This window comes from Aplysia californica, unplaced genomic scaffold (assembly GCF_000002075.1).
Source record: "Aplysia californica isolate F4 #8 unplaced genomic scaffold, AplCal3.0 scaffold00131, whole genome shotgun sequence".
Classification (NCBI taxonomy): domain Eukaryota; kingdom Metazoa; phylum Mollusca; class Gastropoda; order Aplysiida; family Aplysiidae; genus Aplysia; species Aplysia californica.
Genome location: NW_004797401.1, coordinates 816,511 through 836,623, shown reverse-complemented (window position 1 = coordinate 836,623; position 20,113 = coordinate 816,511). Strand labels below are relative to the sequence as shown.

General features: G+C 39.0%; 1 protein-coding gene across 1 annotated transcript; it reads right to left on the bottom strand.

The window, feature by feature from the left end:
• Positions 1 to 14,937: 14,937 nt before the first annotated feature.
• On the bottom strand, positions 14,938 to 16,002 carry LOC106011495. Its single transcript, XM_013081450.1, has one exon. The coding sequence runs from the start codon at positions 16,000 to 16,002 to the stop codon at positions 14,938 to 14,940; it is 1,065 nt and encodes a 354-aa protein (XP_012936904.1).
• Positions 16,003 to 20,113: the final 4,111 nt, after the last annotated feature.

The window sequence follows — 20,113 nt, the reverse complement described above, 5'->3', positions numbered from 1 at the left end:
ACACACACACACACACACACACACACACACACACACACACACACACACACAAACAAACAAACACTCACACACACACACTCTCTCTCTCGCACACACAGACACACACACAAACACACACACACACACACACACACACACACACACACACACACACGTGCCATTCTAGTCCAAAGGCTGTTAATGTAGATTTTGGAGGTTTCCGACTCTTTGCCATTGTCGGTTGCATACATGAGTTTTCTGGCATCTAAATCATTTTTAGTAGCTTGGCTTAGACGAAAAAAATGTTAACAGGAGGTTAGTTTTCCGACCATGGTAATGATATGGTAACAAAGGTCTTTCATGTTAACAGTTGTCTGGTGATCTGAGGCTTTCAGTTTGACTGTTTTACTCCCTGGTCTTCTGGTGGTCTGATGGCTCCTGACACATGTGTATTGTGGCGAACACAGGACTCCTCATTGTAAAAATACGAAGATGTTTAATGATATTGATATGTGTTGGTGTAAGGTTTTGGCATCTGAGACTGGAAGGCTAAAAGTCTGTCAACTTTTTTAGCGCTTTGGAGTTCACAATACTGACGTTCATTTTTGTTCAGTAGTGACATACGGCAGTAACGATCTGTTTGGCGGCTCGAGCCTATAGTGACTAACGTTTCTTGGCAGTTTCTACTCCCATGAAACTGTTTTTTTCTTTGCCAATCAAAGCAGAAAAATATACGCGGCACTTGGGAAGAGGACAGAAAATGGTAAGCAAGATCATGATGAGATTCTTCCTGAAGTTGGCGTTTAGCATGATGTAGCTAATGAAGATGAACAGGACGGCAATTATCTGACACATTATAGCACCCGAAGCCACAGTAAGAAATAGATATGTCTCTCGGGTAAAGGGACCATAGTCTGGCAGGGTATCTACGAGGACAAAGTTAGTGCTGACAGGAAGGTACCTGATCACAAATAGTCCGGAACATACGAGCACCATGATGGTTATCGAACGTTCGTTCTTCTCACGAGCTCCGTTGGTGTTACGAATGTCTCGCATTTTGCGTTTGTGCCGAATAAGTGTGACGATGGTACCGATATTGACGGCACAGGTGAGAACAAGAGATTGGTGTAGCATTAGGTACATAATGACGAGTTGCAAGGTCGTAAACATGTCGTAATATTTCATGCCCAACGCACTCAAAACCACACCGTTGCTCACCACTTCGTACATGACCACTGTGTAGCTGTGCAGACCGAATGAGACGAGAAGTACACCTAGCGATGTCAATACGGGATGGTTTATTAAGAAGGAAGTCTTTGCTTTAAGGGGAAAAGCTATTGCAATAAACCTTTGAGTAGCGACGATGAGGTTCAAGACAGGAGCACTCCGCGCGCAAGAAACTGGTAAGTAGAAACCTAGCCAGAAAGACACATAACCGTTTTCTGGAATTTGTTCGCAGCCCGGTATCATAGTGCAGACTTGGAACAAGGGTAGAAAGGCCATGTAAACTGCTTCAGCCAAGTTCAAGACCACTAAGTAAATAGTAGTTGCATTCCGTTTGCGGTCTAGCAAAAAGATGATAGCACTGAGAACGAGACAGACGGTAGCTGTGGGTTCTCCAACGGCTTTGACGAGGGAAAATATGCCATCCAGATAGAGATATTGTTCTCTACTGACCAAACCGTTGTTGAATTGCAATAAATCAAAGAGAGTAGAGTTTGGTTCCATTTTGTGAACACGGCAAATAAAACTCTCACACTATTCGCTTAGGTGTAATTGCAAGTTTGTTTGTTCAGATTTGAGCGGTTGTGAATTCACGTTCAGTATTTCTATATTTTTGAAGCCGCCCATTGTCCTTATTAAGATATTATTTATATAGAGCAGTAGTTTTTTCAGCCATAGCAATTTATGTGATACTCATTGAAGTTTTCACGTCTTTTGGCCTCTCTTAAAAAGTTTTGGATTGTTCTTATCTTTCCTAAAAAGTGTTTTGAATGCAGAAACATAAAGCCTAAAACTGTACAACAAAAAAGTAAAACTGAAAGCTCTTCGTCATGACCTTTTCCAGGTCTCTTAACGAGTCATTCAAGCGAAGGAAAATGTCATATCAATCATGTTTTTGTGTAGCACTAACTGTTTCTTAGGATGAAATGCTCAATTTAGAGGATAGCACTTTTCATGTTAAAATTTTCAAGAGCTCTAGTTCCTGTTGCTTGTAGGATCTCCAACCAGTCAGTTGGGCAGATCTGTATATGGGACAATAGTTTAATGACATAATATATGTAAAATGTAATTTTGCCTTTCAGCTCCTTAAGAGCTACCGTATATTATGAGTTAGGGCGACCTATTCATCTTGACTCGAGACAAGTACGTGTTTATCACCCGATCTTATTATTCAAGATTTCATTTCTTTTGAGTGGTTAGAGTTTTAGAGGAGTCGATGTTTGTCAACGTAACCTACAATAATGGGTTGTAAATGGTGTCCTTTTTTGTCAGAAACCTGAGTCACTTTTCCCATTGTAATCCCCAAAGGCAACGATAAAAATAACCGACGATATCAAAGATAACCGCATAAAAGGTAGTTTTTTAGAGTCAATGTCTTTATATGCGCGTACAACATACTTCTTTTCATATTTGCGGGTAGGTTAACTTTGTCACGAAAAAATAAACCGTCTTTAGAATTTGGGACAGATAAGCAATCTATACAATGACACAAAAATTTAACCAAAATGTGTATCAGAAAGCGAATCATAACTTATTGGAGCAAAAATCTTATTTGCTCAAACTGTTAATGTCCAGATCATGTTGCTCATGTTCATCTCATATCGGATGCAAACATACTCTTCGGGAAAAAAGCAACAACGTAAAATAGACATTGTTGTTATCAGTTCTTAACAGGCCAACCCCATATCACCCATCGGATATACCAGCTGAAAGAGAATCAGAAACATGTTGGGACCCTTTAAAAGAAAAAGAAATTTCTGACGCTATCAAAAACATTAAAGAGTGAAAATTCAGCAAGCTGTTACTACATTCCATCCGATGTACTAAAAGCAGGCATACGTGCATCAGTATGAATCCTGTTCCGGCTATTTGAAAAGATTTCGATTACAGAAGAATCTCCCAGTAACTGGAAAGAAGGCCAGCCTATCAATCTCATGAAGAAGGGTGGTCTGAGTAATAGTGGGATTTCAGGAGGAATAACACTCCAATACCAGGCAAAATATTCAACAGGAATATTCTGGGGCGCATTGAATTTATTGTGGATGTACACTTAAGGGAAAACGAGGAAGGATTAAGACACAACCATTCATGAATCGACAAGATCGAGACCTTAAGACTTGCTATAGAGAGTTATTTGGAATGACACTCTCCCCTTCTGGTCAATATTTGTAGACTATGTGAAAGCACTCTCCAGCGTCGACCGCAAAACATCACGAATTCCATTATCAAAATGACGTGTCATCCATGACGTGCAGTTCACTAGAAGCTTCGATGAGCAGACGGGTGAAACAGGGGTCTTTACCGTCACCATTCTTTTTCCTACTCCCCTTAGGCTGAATAATGAAATCAACAAGAGAGTGAAAAAGAAAGGGTATTCAATGGGTGCTATATACTCAATTGGAGGATCTATCCCAGAGCCACTACCAAATGAAAGAAAAGACCCAGATCTGAATGTACACTCAGGAAAACAAAGGTTCTGAAAATGGACACAGGTGCAAAGGAGGACATTAAGCCCAATAAAGTGCCCATACAAGAAGTAACTTTTTTCCTTATCTGGGAAGTATCACAGATTCCACGGAAGACACAGTGTTTGATACCAGGACTAGGGTTGTAAAAGCAAAAGGAGCATAACAACAGATGCAGTCTGTCTGCAGATCAGAAAACATCAGAACAAGTATAAAATCAGGATTTTCAATAAAGACAGAAAATGTACTGTTGTATGGAAAACAAACTTGAAAAACTAACAAAGTAGATAGTAAAGAAATTACAACCTTTCACTGATGGTTGACAGAGGAAGATCATGAAAATTCGCTGGTCGGACACCATGAGAAATGTAATATTAAAGAAGAACACCGAATAAGAAACCAATGTTATATGTATAATTTATCGACAGGGGGATCAAGAAAAGAAGTTTGTGGTGGATTGTGCACATGTTTTGAAAGCTAGTCCACAATGTAACAAGATAAGGCCTAAGGGGGAATCCCCTGGGGAAAAGGAAGAGGGGAATGACAAAACCCACCTGGGAACCAGATCTGGAGGCAGAAACTGGCTTGGGATAGAAAGAATCGCCCAGAATAGAGACGTGTGAAGACCTCTTCTTGGTGTCCGTTACCCAATACCACAATGAGAGAGGTAGATGATGATGGTGTTGTAACAGTGGGCTATTACGACTTGCATTATAAGCACTTGGTCATGTTTCACCTGAGAAGAAGGCAAGACTATAGCCCAGGTTACATAAAGTTTGCGCTCGCCTCATCTCCAGTAAAATAAGTCTAAAATTATCACAGGAACAAAATCTAAACGTGAGCAGCTCTGTAAAACAGCAATCAAAATTTAAATTAAATGGCCATTCTTAATTCTGTCTCAGCGAATGCAAATCTTGGAAACCTTTTCACACTCTTCACCGAGAGTACACATATGTGTTTAGTATACATTGGGTGAAATCTCCTGCCGAGATTTAGAGTATAGACTTTTCGCTACCTCTGACGTACAAAGTTCTATCGCGTCAGTACCTAGTTTTGAGAAATTAGGTAACATGATGCAAGATGCGTAGTTACAGGCGGTTTCCAATCATTTTGACAACGGTTCTTTCGGAATATAGAATATTCAAATTGCAGATAGAACTTTGTAATTTTCAACAAACTCAGCAGATTTGAAAATTACAAAGTTCTAAGTGAAAAATCTCTGATGTATTTAGTTTGTGTGTGCTTTGGTATCAACTTCTCTTGAATTCCTATTCTAGTTAAGGGGAGGGGGGGGGGGGGGGGGGGGGGGGGGAGTGGGGATCACCCCGAAAGTCGCGATTCGGCTCAATACTATGGATTTTAAGTTGTAGGCATTTTTAGCTTCTTCAGCCTCTCTTACAACTATTTCATTGAAAAAAAACCCAGCAACCCTAAAGCCTTATTTCTTCCCATACCGGGCATACAAGTCACCACCATTTCCTCATAAAGTCGATCTTTTATTTTTCTTTCTCGCCCGTTTTCTCGAAACGTGGTTTTTTATATACTATTTTGAATAACTGCTCCTCCTTTTTTCATCCAATCTTTATGAAATTTTCACAGAATGAAGAGAAGAGGTAAAACAAAAAAAATAATACGATACATTTTTGATATATGGAAACTTTTGTTTGTATGTGGTGTTTGTAGTGTGGATTTATACGAATTTATTTTGCAAACTGGAATACTATCTCCGGAAAAAACAACAAACTAGTACGTTTAAGAAACATTCATCCCGAACATTTGTAGATTTATAGTTTTCTAAGATGCATGCAAAAACAATTTATTTCAATGAAAAATAAGTGTGGTATTAATTAGGTAAGACATGTCAACAAAATGCGACATGACCGCCGTATCCATGGAAAGGAAACTTTTTTCCCCCTCAAATTTGATTACGTATTTTATAACTCCTTGCTATGTTTGTTATATGTGTGAAATTTGGTAACATCTGATAAACTAATAAGTGAGATTGCCTTCAGGTGTAGCTTCTATGTGTTCAACTTAGTTTTAAATTTTTTTGATGGTGAGTTTCTTGAAACTATCGCCTGCCGCCTGGGACATGCATCGCCTGGGTTCAAAACCCATCGGCAGCATTTCATACTTTTACTTACTTTTACTTTTTCATCCTCTGTTGCAGTTAAGCGTCGGGGGGAGATGCAGTTTTCTATGGTAGGCCAGCTCCGCAGCTCTTTCATTTGTGATGTTATGTTTTCTTAGTGTTTCCTTGACACCATCAATCCACCTTTTGCGTGGCCTTCCTCTTCCTTTATAGCCTGAGTGCTTGGTGTTGTAAGCTCTAGAAGCTGGCTGGTCAGGTGACATGCGTAACAGGTGGCCAAACCATTTTATCCTCTGTCTTTCTATGTAATGCAAGCAGGACTCAGTACCGATAGCTGCTCTTACTTCTTCATTTCTCTGATTGTCTCGTCTTGTGATGTTAAGGGTTTTGCGGAGACATTTCATTTCGCATTCGGTGATTTTGCTTTTATGAGTTTTGCTTAAAGTCCTGGTCTGGCACTGATAACAAAATGTTGGTATGAATATTGAGGTGATAAGCTGTCTCTTAGTGTCCATGGAGATGTTTGGATGAGATAAGAGGGATACGAGCTGGTAGGTGACAGCGTTGGCTTTTTGAGTTCGCATTTCTATTTCTCTGTCTATGGACCAGTTTTCAGAAAAAGTGCTGGGAAGATATTGAAACTATTTCCCCTGTTTCAGTTGTTTACTATTGACATGGATGTTCAGGGGACTACGGTTTCGGCTCACTTTCATAACGCCTGTTTTTGATGCGCTTATTTTCATGTTAAATTTTTCGCTGCTGTTGTTCAGTTCCGTAGCGTGGTTTTGGAAGTTTTGATGGTTTGGATGAATAAGACATTGGTCGTCTGCGAATAGAAGTTCTTTTAGGCTTTCTGGGCTTTGGTTTGTGTCTTTAGTTATTGTGTCCATATATATTATAAACAGGAGGGGAGATAGAACACATCCCTGTCGTACGCCAGATCTTACTTTGAACCAGTCTGTATTGCCTTCCTTCGTACTTACTGAGCTTCTGCTGTTTGTGTATAGAGCTCTGACATTATCAAACATTTGTCCTCTGACGCCAAACTTTTCGATTGTGTTCCAGAGGTTTACTCTGTCAAAAGCCTTAACCGTCAATGGGGACGTAAAAAAACCCTGATCTACAGCTGGCTCCGTTAGGGACTGGGGGCTGGCTCCTTATGGGTATTAGACCGTAAGGTCATGGGTTCGAATCTCGTCGTCAGGAGCCCGACGTTGTGTTCTTGGGAAAGACACTTTACACAAACTTTCCTCACTTCGTCCAGGCGGGAATTGTACCCAGCTATAGATAGCGAAAGATCTTGTCAGTTTGTTAGTGTTTTAGCGCTTAATCAGTTGTTTGCACTGTATGCTTCCGGGAAGCTGAGAATGTTTGTGAATGTTCTATGGTCTGCTGGGGTTATAATAATGATAATATAATATAAAGCGCATAGAGCTTGCTGTCGAGTGGTGATATGCGTTATACAAATGCTATTTATTATTATTATTATTATTATTATTATTATTATTATTATTATTATTATTATTATTATTGGAATGACGATGGTTATTGTTACTGTGAAGATTGAACGCCAGGTCTGCAACAGACATTGGCGATTATGGTTCTCCATTCATTTATTTACTTGGATGCTATAAAAAGCTACACTATCCTGATCTTTTCCCGTCACTCATTTAAGCTCCCAAGGTAGGTCGCTTACCTTCAGTTTTGCCAGAGAGAGATGGATGTTCAAGACCTTTCTGTTTATTCAAGTGTTCCAGAAACGGCATTTATTTTCTCTTCCTGATTGCTTTTATTAGCGAACGACACACATTGGCTTCTTCAAGCACTATCGCATTTGATTTCAATTCCTTTCAAGAATTTCCCTGCAGTTTCTTAAGAAACCTCACCTCCGTTGCTTATATTATACTATTTTCACTGCCTGTAGCGATCGTCCAACAGTCAAAGCCGAATTGAAGAGTTGACCACACAATGACATAGCGCTTCAGAATTTTTATTTTGGTAGTCATTGCTTTCGTCTTCATTTTCTGTCCCCTCCCCCCTCCCCTTCTGCCCCCTCCTTTGGGATCCTGACTATTTCTGCAGCCTTTCTATTATTATTCCTAGGCTCCTTACTGCTGTCTATCCTCCACACTCCTGCTCTTAGGGAAGGTGAGATCTAACACGCAGTCTTCTCGGATAAGGGTGAAAAATCTTGAAGGCCCCGCGTGCAAGTTGCACACGTTAAAGATCCCATGGTTGTCCTAAAACCGACAAGAGTAGGCTTCAGCTGCCAATCGGGTAAACTTTTTTAAATTTAATTCAAACTAAATTGAAAGTGCTTGATGTGTCCCGTCAACTCATATGACCTTAAGCAGTTGTGAACCCCGCTAACCAAAGAAAAGAAGTATTTGAGATACTTCTAGGATTTACTGCTTTTTACAATTCCACGCATTCTGTTTTCTCCACATTCACCAATAGCCCTCTACGTTCATTTTCCATTACAACAGTGTCTCAGAACTTTGCCATTCTAAAGTAACGGAGTGGATCAAAATCTTGGCACATCCTAGCCCTGGTTGATTGCCTCATCCCTTACTGTGCCTCTGTAACTTCTAGTTGGTATTCCTATTTTAATTTGGTCTCCTATTATGTCTTCAGCATTTTAAAAACATGTCTTTAATATCAACATTTTCTCTTTTTTGTGGTCACGTTGATATCTTCAATTCCTGCTCTTTCCATTGTTTCATTACTTGTAATAAATTAATTCATTTTCGATGATTTGTTTTGATTCTTTTCCATGTCTCGGAGCCTTATCATATAAGTACCGCCAAAACATTGCAATTACATGTTTTAGATTTAGTCCTAATTATTATTCATTATCTTGGAATTCCAGTCGGTTTTTAATTTCATAAAAGGTATCCATGCATTTTAAAGTCTTTGATGGACGTCGTCAATGCAATCAGCAGTTTTGGAATAATGCTGCCACGGTACTTGTATTCACTCAATTTAGCTGGAAGTTTTCCATAAAGTGTCATGAGAGTAGTTTCTGGTGATAATTGCAGCATTTCTGTTTGGAAAAAGTAAGTAAATAAGTACTTGTTTATTCAGTGTTTGAAACCATTGACCCATACAACATAAAACACACATTTTACATAAGTCTCTTCTGTAACATGATAACAGCATAATCATAAATGATATACATATCAACACATTTTATATGATTGTTATGTTATTAAATCAAGTTTCCATAATAAAACGGTTTTTGAAAGATTTATTACCAAGCCAACTTTTTTTTCACAGATCTTTCTAATTCATTGCTTTTGAATGCATGTCATGTACTGTGGTGTTTGATAGGTACACGTCATCCGCAAAATCTAAATCTCCCAAATATGTGCCATTGTACAGGTAATGCCTGTTTCGATGCCTTTGCTCTGTCTCATGACAAAGTCGATCACAATTCCAAAAATTACAGTTGATAGTATACGGCATTGTCTAATTCCAGTATTACTTCAAAAGGTGTAGACAGTTCTCCCTCAACTAAGACACAGCAACTTGCTTTCGTATAAAGAAATTGATACAGCCTGTTATTTTTCAGTGTGTGTGTGTGTGTGTGTGTGTGTGTGTGTGTGTGTGTGTGTGTGTGTGTGTGTGTGTGTGTGTGTGTGTGTCGTATGCAGTACAATCAGATAAAGTTCAGACGCAAAAGTAGAAGTTAGAGGTTCAAATCTGATTGAAGTGTCAACCATTTCTCGTTCTTCTCCTGGGAGTATTTTCTCTATCCTGGCATGAAATTTATTTACTTTCAAAACAATCTTTTTGTTTTAAGGAGGGTGGTTAACTGTAATTTCAAGAACACAAACAGGCAACAATTAAACAAGTAATATTCTAAGAAAGCACAAAGAAATCTGGTAAATAATATTTTTGAGCGACAATTTATTTCTAACACCAGTTTTAGGGAAAGCAATTAGAACGCAAAATAAACATGTGTATTCTAAATTCTAATCGTGCGCAGAGGCAATCAGATCCATTTCACATTGAAAATCCCCTCAATATTTTTACTTGGATAAAATCCAAAAACAAGCCATGACCGTCCTTGCCATAGCTCCAATTTCAACATAATGTGCGGCGTTATACAAACAACGGAAAAAAGCTATTTGTCGGCTAGCTGTTAAAATGTACTAAACCCAGAAAGCAAATAGCCTAAATGATCTATTTATTTTCTCTTGCTTTTTCAACATTCAGAATTTCAATTTGGAAAAAAAAATTCTTGAGCAGTCTCCACCGATACCACAGATTCAGAAACTGCATTAAAGATATTTCAACATTTTGGGTGTAGTTCATTTTAACAGCTTGCAGGCATAGTGTATTGTATATTGCTCAATAATCCAAAAAGAACATCAATTATAACAAGAACATGTAATAAAAATAACCACAACAAAAACAAAGAATTTCTGTTTTAATGAGCTGACGGCTTTTTACATTTGAAAGAGCTTAGGAACAACAAGAAAAAGGTAGCAGGCTTTAGAAATTCAATACTTGAAGAACTCAGTATTATTTCAGCATTATAAGAAGCATATCTTGTTGATTGTGATTTCCAATAGTTCAATAAGTAGTGGAGAGGAATCGTATATCAAAAGAAGCAAGGGGATGTGATGATTCATACGTTCCAGAACAAGACATAAATTAACATTTAGAAGCGACATTTCTTCCTTTCTTTTTGCCAGTTATAGACTGATCATTCTAAAAATATACACAGTTCTTGCGTAAATCTGGAAAAAATATCTCAAAACTATCTTATGACTTAAATGGGATTCACACTCCCGAGGATCGGGGAGGGAGGGGGGGGGGGGAGGATTTTAAAAATATCATTAGTATAACTTTGAAGCAGTTGGTGACCCCCTAAAAGAGTCTCACACTTGGAGCAGAGGTAATCCATTGCCAGCCAGACGCCGAGTTGGTGAATTTATCAGTGTCTCTGAAGCTTCATTTTTTCCCCAAGCCCAATCCTATCAACATGACGCCATCTGATTTTAGTATAACTTGGTGCACGTGTTGTGTCTGCTATAGTCAACTCAAGGTTTTGGTAAGAATAGTTTTGTAAATGGTAGACGGTACATTGTCACTTTTTCTAGTTACGATTCATTTTCTCCGAACAAACAGTCTAAAATTCAGGTCGTTGAAATAGGGGTAGAATGGACGTCAAAAACGAAAGAAGAGAAACAACATACTAAAAAATAAACGATAATATTAAAATCCTGCTTTGAGATTTTCTCCGTGTTGTGATAACATGATATTAACATGATACAAATAAGCTCCTGAATCTGGATCCCGAAAAAGGGTACATGGACCCCCCCCCCTCCCCTCACAATAAGACACATTAAAAAAAAGCCCGCTCTACAAAATCTACAAATGCCAAAACAACAACAACAACAACAACAAAAAACAAAACAAACATCATCAGCAGAAAAAGCAACACACACCGCCGTAGATGGCTAGCGGATCTTCTTGCGCACACGTGCCAAACGTTTTCATTGTGAGATCTCGCAGAATGGCAACCGCCAATGGATCTTGGGTTTGGGCTTTAGATTTCCGTTGTCTAGCAAACCGAGGGTGTATCTCCCTACTGCTGGAGTGCGATTCAAAATTCAAACCCTCTCTGGTTTACGGATGACATCTTTTCTACCAACGTATTTGATCGTTTGTTCAGGTATCTTTCTCCTGCCGGCCTCCCTACCTTCTGGTGCCGAAACCACTTGGCTTGCCTTAGAAATGGTTTATTTGTGTGTTAAGTAAGGCTCTGATTTGTACACGCACATTCACCCATACACACGCACACAAACAAACAAACAAACAAACAAACAAACAAACAAACAAACAAACAAACACACACACACACTCACCAAAAAGGAAACTAGACAAGGTGTGTCGAATGCTGTACATGTATGAGTGTCATTCTAGTCCAAAAGCTCTTAATGTATCTTTTGGAGGTTTGCAGCTCTTTGCCATTGTCGGTTGCATATAGGAGTTTTCAGGCACGCACCTAAATTGTTTTGGTAGCTTGGCTTATAGGATAAATGTAAACAGGAGGTATATTTTCCCGCCATGTGAATAATTTGGTCACAAGGGTCTTTACCAAGTAAGGTTGTCAGGTCATCTAATGCTTTCAGTTTGACTGTTTTACACCCTAGTCTGCTGGTGGTCAGATGATTCCTGGCACTGGTGTATTGTGGCGAACACAGGACTCCTCATAGTAAAAAAAATACGATGACGCTTAATCACAGCGCCGAATCTGTGGTTGTTTAATTTCGTCAGGCCGTACTCTGAAGGGTTAGCGTGACCAGGGTGAGCTACCGGTTAGTCTACCTGCGCTCACACCACAGCAATTTTACACAGTTTTGTTTCAAAGCTCACCAAGACAACAGAGCTGTCAACACACAGGAATGGTTCCATCAATATCATTGTACTTTCACTTTCACTGTCTGGTTTGTGAAAATGCGATAAAAATATCAAGAATAGTTTGAGTTTTTTTTTTTAGCTCCCATGGACCGAAGACAACATTCTTATCTGTGGTAATGAGGGTAATGTACACCCACTTAGACACAAAAAAGTTAAAGTTACAATCAAAGTTGTCAGTGAAATTCACTAAAACTCTCTCAAAGGAAAGACAGCACGTGTATGTATCCCCATTGTAAAGAATATTTTAGTCGGAAGAGTAGTACTCCATTCGTGCATTTTCATTGAACGACCAAATCTTATGTGCTTGTGACGGCATTCCGAACATAAAACATTTTTTATTATATAGTTTTTGTACAATACAGTAAAACGAGCTTATCCTTGGATGTTTTTTCAGTGCATGCAGCGTCGATGTGTAATGTTTTTGTCATCTGGAGCGAACGTGCGCTCATTATAATTATGACGAAGTTTCTTCTTCCTGCGATGGCTTGGTCTCGCTATTTAGCTCTTAGTACACGGCACGCAAGTTCACAAGTTCTGCCAGCTCACAGCATTGATTCACCCTATTGTTCTTAGCCATAACATAAATCTACCAAGCTTTAGGCAATTCACCTTATCTATTATGAAACTAATATTTACTGCTTGGATTATTCATTTCTAGATCTATCTTGACGGGAGATTATTTTTTAAAAAAATATTGAAATAGGTTAAACAGGGGCGGAGTTATGGGGAGGTTTGTGATACTAAAAGCCTAGATGACACAATTGACTACTTACAAAGGAGAAACAACCCCCCTTGCGTACATTATGAGTTTTTTTCTTCAATAGACCGGTGACGAACAGACACGATGTCAGAAAACACGGTAATCTTTTGGCGTAGTTTGACTGTCGAATGTTCACCCTATGGGTTGGCTGTGTCTGACCAGATCTCGGGCTTTTAAAAAGTGTGGACGAGGTGGTCTTCTTCTTACTGTTGCAAATCCCCGGTGGCATTTCTGGAATTGTCATCCGGTGTTTTATTTTATAAATGAATAAAAGGACACTTTTGCAATGGCGTACGTGCCTTAGCCTTTCTTTTCAGCCGCATTTGAACTTACGTCACACGTTCGTACACCCGCACATGAGGCAAAGTTCATTCAGGGATGAGGTATGATTCTCGCGTGTGTGTTCTAGTAGGAATCTTCAGCCAACTTGTTAAAAAGGAACCACGGGCTGATAGATTTTCTCCTAGTATCAAAACAATCGTTTCATCAACAAAGATGACATTCATGTACACAGTGGCGGTGGGTGGACCAAAATTTGGGTGGGGCTTAGGTTGCTTCCAGTTTTTTACCACCAAATAGCAAGCAATAAGAATTAAACAGTGATGATTTTTCTATACTCACGGTGAGCCACGGCAGTTTGAGAACCATTCAAACGAGAAGAGTTGCCCTTGTTTTCAATCTCTTTGTTCTTAGTTAAATTCTTGTTGATGGTGGGGACGAAACCGATGCACCGCCAAATTTCCTCTAATTAGTTTTCGTGTGATGAAAAAGTTATAACTGTTAAATCTCAGCAGCACAAACACAAACATGCACACACAGCACTTCAAACATAATACTTCTATGAGCTGGATTAGGCCGTGTAGTCGAGAAAGTTGAACGCACCCAACAAAGAACCAATGAGCGCATAGGTATCTGTGTCAGTAGGGGGAAGTGTGTCGTAAACTTTCACCCCACTGTCGGGGCTAGGAGAGTGTGAGCCCTCGGTACAGGGTTATTTTTTCCCAGTCTTTTACCTTTTTACAAGAAGAGTTTCATTAAGAATGGACTGTGGGAAAAGGGCTCATCTTTGCTGAGCCCTAAAGACATTTGATTGGCTGCTGGGTTACTATAGTTGTAAGCGGGGACAACAGTGATTGGATAAGCGAGCAAGCCGCCAGGTTGATTACTCTCTGTTCATTGTGTGCGGTCATAACGGTTTCAACTGCTTATTTCATTATGGAGAAACTTTCATTTGCTTTGGGATACAGTTGGGGTGGTGGTTGGGGAGGGGGTAGGGGCTCAATCCCGTGAGCCCGTCACTACCCGCCGCCACTGCATGTACATGAATCGCAAACACTGTTCCACGGGCGAATAACCAGGCACTGGATGAGAATCAGATACATGTAACTCAATATCTCAACAACCATTCTTCAGACTTTGATGAAATCTACACGCTTGAAAAAAATGTCTCCGTACATACACAAAAACTCTTTGAAATACTAACAGCTTTAGAAATGAGAAAAGCCTTAAGTGCGATAAACATAGAGTAAATTAGTTGAAATCCAAAACATTTTGCACACACAGTAACACGGGCAAATATAATCGCATTAAGATCGGGTTTTCGCAGACTGTGAGAGGGAAACTTGGTCTTTTCTTTTGGTTGGGAATATTTCGTGGTTACCTTGAGGACACTGCCGATATGTAGTTTCAAAAGTTTCGATTACGCCGTGACCTGCCAGCCTGTAGCTGATGTGTGCAGGAGCGGCCAGTGTGATTTAATGACTTCCAGATGACGCTGAGCTGAGAAACTAAGAGACTCGATTTCGGCCAGTTTTCGGCGCTGTGAATGGGATGTGTTGGTGTAAGGTTTTGGCAGCTGAGAAGGGGGGGGGGTAAAAGTCTGTCAACATTTTTTAGCGCTTTGGAGCTCACATAACTGACATTCATTTTTGTACTGGTGTGGCATACGGTAGGAAATATCTGTTAGGTGGCTGGACCTGTAGTGACTAACGTTTCTTGGCAGTTTCAGCTCCTATGAAGCTGTTTTTTTCTTTGCCGATCAAAGCAGAAAAATATACGCGGCACTTGGGGAGAGGACAGAGGATGGTAAACAGGATCATGATGAGATTCTTCCTGAAGTTGGCATTTAGCATGATGTAGCTAATGAAGATGAACAGGACGGCAATTATCTGACACATCATAGCACCCGAAGCCACAGAAAGAAATAGATATGTCTCTCGGGTAAAGGGACCATAGTCTGGCAGAGTATCTATAAGGACAAAGTTAGTGCTGACAGGAAGGTACCTGATCACAAATAGTCCGGAACATACGAGCACCATGATGGTCATCGAACGTTCATTTTTCTCACGAGCTGCGTTGGTGTTACGAATGTCTCGCATTTTCCGTTTGTGCCGAACGAGTGTGACAATGGTAGCTATGTTGACGGCAGAGGTGAGAACGAGAGATTGGTGCAGCATTAGGCACATAATGACGAATTGCAAAGTAGTGAACATATCATAATATTCCATGCCAAGCTGACTCAAACCCACACCGTGTGTCACCGGTTCATACATAACTATAGTGTAGCTGTGCACACTGAAAGACACTATCAGTACGCCAAGTGAGGTGAACTGCGGGTGGTTGAGCAAGAAGGAAGTCTTGGCCCTCAGGGGAAAAGCTATCGCAATGAATCTTTGCGTAGCAACGATGAGATTCAGGACTTGGGCGCTTCGACGGCACGAAACTGATAAGTATAAACCAAACCAAAGCATCACGTGACCATTTTCAGGAATTTGTTCGCAGCCCGGGGTCATGTTGCAGAGGTTGAACAATGGTAGAAAAGCCATATGAGCGGCATCGGCCAAGTTCAAGACCACTAAGTAAATAGTGGTTGCGTTCCGTTTCCGTTCCAGCAAAAAGATGATAGCACTGAGAATGAGGCAGGCAGAAGCTGTGGGTTCTCCAATTGCTTTGACCAGGGTAAAGATGCCACCCAGATAGAGATATTGTTCTCTACTGACTATACCATCGTTAAATTGCAGATAATCAAAGATAGTGGCATTAGGTTCCATCTTGTGAGAACGGGAGGGAAAATACTATGCCAAACCTCTCACAATATTTGTGTAGATGCTATTGTAAGCTTGTCTATTAAAATTTGAACTGTTGCCAGTTCATAAAATGTCTATTATGGTTTAGAAGGCAGTGTACTTATTCACAAAGATATCAATTTATTCTTTGCTATGAATATTCAGTATTCATAATTTTCAAACAATCATTTTGTCATTTAAAAAATAAATTTATATTCTCTAGATTTCTGCTAAATTGTAAATAATAAGGAGTTAAGGTAAGTTACCCATTTTTAACGTCTTCAAACTATGTGAGGATAGCCTTAGATCATTTCAGCTATTTACTGGTAGCATTTTATGCAATAAGTGGATTGGGACAGTTTTGCTTCTGAAAAGCTTCCTGAACGCTTTTAAGTTGCAGGGAAACTCGACAACAAATCCTCTTCAACAAAAATAAAGACGGCAAGGTCTTTGTCATGGGCCCCTCCCCGTTACTGAAAGAGTCATTCGCACAAGGTAATACCTCATATCAATGATGGTTTATTGTGGATCTGACTTGTTCTAAGGATGTAATGTTTGATTTTGCAGATGCCATACTTCGAATTGAAAATGTCAAGAGCCCTAGTACCAGCCGCTTCAAGAACCGTCGACGTTCCAGCTCTGCCAGTCAGTTACAATGGATTGATATTCAACGAAAGTTGTATTTTCTTTGTATTTGTCCTCCATTTTTTGGCGATAGCTAACAGATGAATCTGAGAGAAAGGTCACCTTGCCCTCTCTCAAGAACACCAGCATAAGGGTATTAGTTTATGCGAACTCGAAAGCATGTTGTATTACCCCTCCCCCCGTTTTATTATTCGAGGTATAGTTTGTCCTAAGAGTTTAGGGTTAATTAAGAGGGAGTCTGTTTTTGTCTACTCAACTTACAGTTCTAAATTCTAAGTGTTTCTATAATTTCGACTTGCACATCGGCGGTGAGCTGCCTATGAGAATATTTGAAGGGATAGTGTAAGTACTTTAAATTCACTTCGTTCGTTTTTTCTGCTTTAAAGAGAGAACATCAGAAACTTAATTCCGGGCTTACATCTCTCTCTCTCTCTCTCTCTCTCTCTCTCTCTCTCTCTCTCTCTCTCTCTCTCTCTCTCTCCCCCCCCCTCTCTCTCTCTCTATATATATATATATATATATATATTTATATATATATTCGTTTGTTCTAATGTTTCAGTCTTTATTTTCATGTTCAAAGCATTTCTGTTCCAAAGACGGGCTTCTCAAGCAGATACTAGAATTTAACTTCATTTTTCAGATACTATTATTGACAGGATGACTTTTCCGTGTAAGATAGATTAATTCGTATTCAGTTTTTGATCAGCACCAATATTTCGTGTAATAACTTGAGACTTTAATACAAATTGACCAAATGCATGTTTTAAAAAAGGAATCTTATTTGTTAATCTCTTTTGCCCACGGGACATCATACAAAAAGTAGGCTATTTTTTTTATTCCATATCGATTAAATAACCTTTTTACGGGAAAAGAAAATAGACAGTCTAATTCTCATGTCCAAAGAAAACAACGTAAGTGTAAGATGTTTATGAAGATCTCAAACAATAGATAGAAGTCTAAATAGATATATCAACAAAAACGATAAAATCGTGACAAACAAAAACGGCTCTAAATGTTTTTTCTTCTTACCGAACCCATAGAACATGACGCACTTTTATAACAAATAATAAGACATATTATTGTCTACCACAAAATTTCACCAGATCAGTCCAAAATTCTCAAAATAATAATTTTGTTTTCAGCCCCAAGGCCAGTATATTGGCCTGTCCATTGTATGTGGCAATTAAAGCAGTGCCGATTCATCGGTCAAACCATGTACATGTAAATTGCCGTACGATCGACATTTTAGCCCAAGTTGTTTCCTGCTTTTCTTCAAGTACCACATAGGAAAAAGATATCGTCGACCATGCTTCGCCGCTTAATTTTCTCCTTTAAAAAAACCTATTTCATCCTGTGATTTTCCATCTGTTGCAGTTACCTGAGTAAAGCTTTTGGCCTCCTACTGTCTCTTTTGCCTTCTCATTTTCCAGAGAAATAAAAATGTTCACAGCCCTCATGTCGAATCATGTGTCCTAGGAAATGAATTTGTCTCTTCCTAATTGTTAGTGTATAATATGGTCGTCCCATGTTAGCTTCATTCTGCATTACCCCTATCTACCATTTCACTCGATTTCTTTTCACTTTATGCAATCTCCAAAAGTTTCCTTTGAAAAATAATATTTACAGCCGTAGAGAAGGGATTGACCTGACATAAACCTTTGAAATTCTTTAAAAAAAATCGTCGTTAATGTGTTTCTAAAATAAAAAAAAGATTGGACTCATTTTGTTAACACTATGTATTGCTATTACAATTCATGGTTTTCTCTTCTTTTTGTCGTACTGTTCCTTTCTGGCGTATGTGGCGTTGTGGTTAGGCGCTTCGCCGTCACACACAGGAGACATGAGTTCGATTTAGATGTAAGGAGAATTTTTGGGGTGTCTGGTCTTTTTGCTAAGTCATTGTGTCTTAAAAAAAATTAGATTGGGTTGGCCCTGACGAGCAGGGTTGAAGCAGCCCGCTTCATAAACGATACCGAAGGTGGTTGTTGACTTCTATAATTACAATGTCGTCAGATGTGTTATACTTTAACTTTTGAGCTTGTCTTCTCAGACTGCTTATAAGATTTCAAATAGGATTTTTTTTGCTTTTAAAAAAATGTATCGTGTATTCTATTCCTTTAACATCTAAACGTAATGCCCTACCTTCATTCATGTCACAAAACTTTCTTAAAGCAGCAGAAAGCTTTTTTCTCCTCTAGATTTGCAATAAAATCTGCGTCATCAGCATATCTCGTGTTTATGATATTTTTTTACATTTACTTGGAAACTTGGCCTTACTTCTGTCTTTCCCCCCCAAAAAAATGTATTTGATAAAATTAAAATCTGGTAACATAGTACAGTCTTGCTTAGCTTCTTTTTCTATTTTCAAGTAGATCTAGTAACAGATTTATAACGGTTCCTAAATCCTTACCATTTGATCTTGTGCCTAATTCATCTAAAATGTAAAAGATTTTTGAATAATCAATAAACCACAACCAAAACTCTTTCTGTGCTTTAATATATCTTTCCCTGATAGGACGGATATAAGATTTAATTTGTTGTTTAACTACAACTGTCGAAAGTGAATTTTCTCAAACTTGTTAAAAGTGACTTCTGTTAGCCTTCCTTAGTCCTGATACCCCCCCCCCCCTTTGCCGACCCCCGTGAGAGATCAAAGCTATTATGTATGGGTTCTTCTGTTGCTTTCATCTCATTGCTGATTAGGAAAACCTCCGGCTCTGTTGTTTCTTCTGATTCTGGTTTTGATATGCAAATAACTTTTGATAGAGTTATAAGATCAAGAATGCTGATGGTGTATCCTATCGAGCTTAATACGTTATTAATAGTATCAATTGTTTATTCAGATTATGCGAGTGGTTGTGAGTCTGCTTGTGAGTGCAACATACTATTAAGTATTATATATGAGGAAGAGAGAATGTAGGGGAGAGTGTGTGTATGGGTGAGAGTGCGTGTGTGTGCGTATCTATCTATCTATCTATCTATCTATCTATCTATCTATCTATCTATCTATCTATCTACAGTATTAGTAAGTGTTTTTACAGCACTTACAAAACAATAAGGTCATGTAAGTGCCGAAGATTAGAGGTGTTACAAGAGAGTAACATACACAAAAAAGAAGGAGGGGAGATAAAGGCAATACATGTTTGATAGGAAAGAAGAAGCAAACCACACCAGAGCACCTGCCAACCACCCACATATATATTACACACTCACACACACACCCACACATACACACACACACACACACATATATATATATATATATACATATATATAAATTTAATATATATAATATTATATATATGTGTTTGTGTATGTGTGTGTGTGTGTGTGTGTGTGTGTGTGTGTGTGTGTGTGTGTGTGTGTGTGTGTGTGTGGTAAAACACCAAGCCAATGTGCCAGCATCTGGGCAATAAATATTTATTTGATCTTGTCTTAGTGTAAGCTTCAT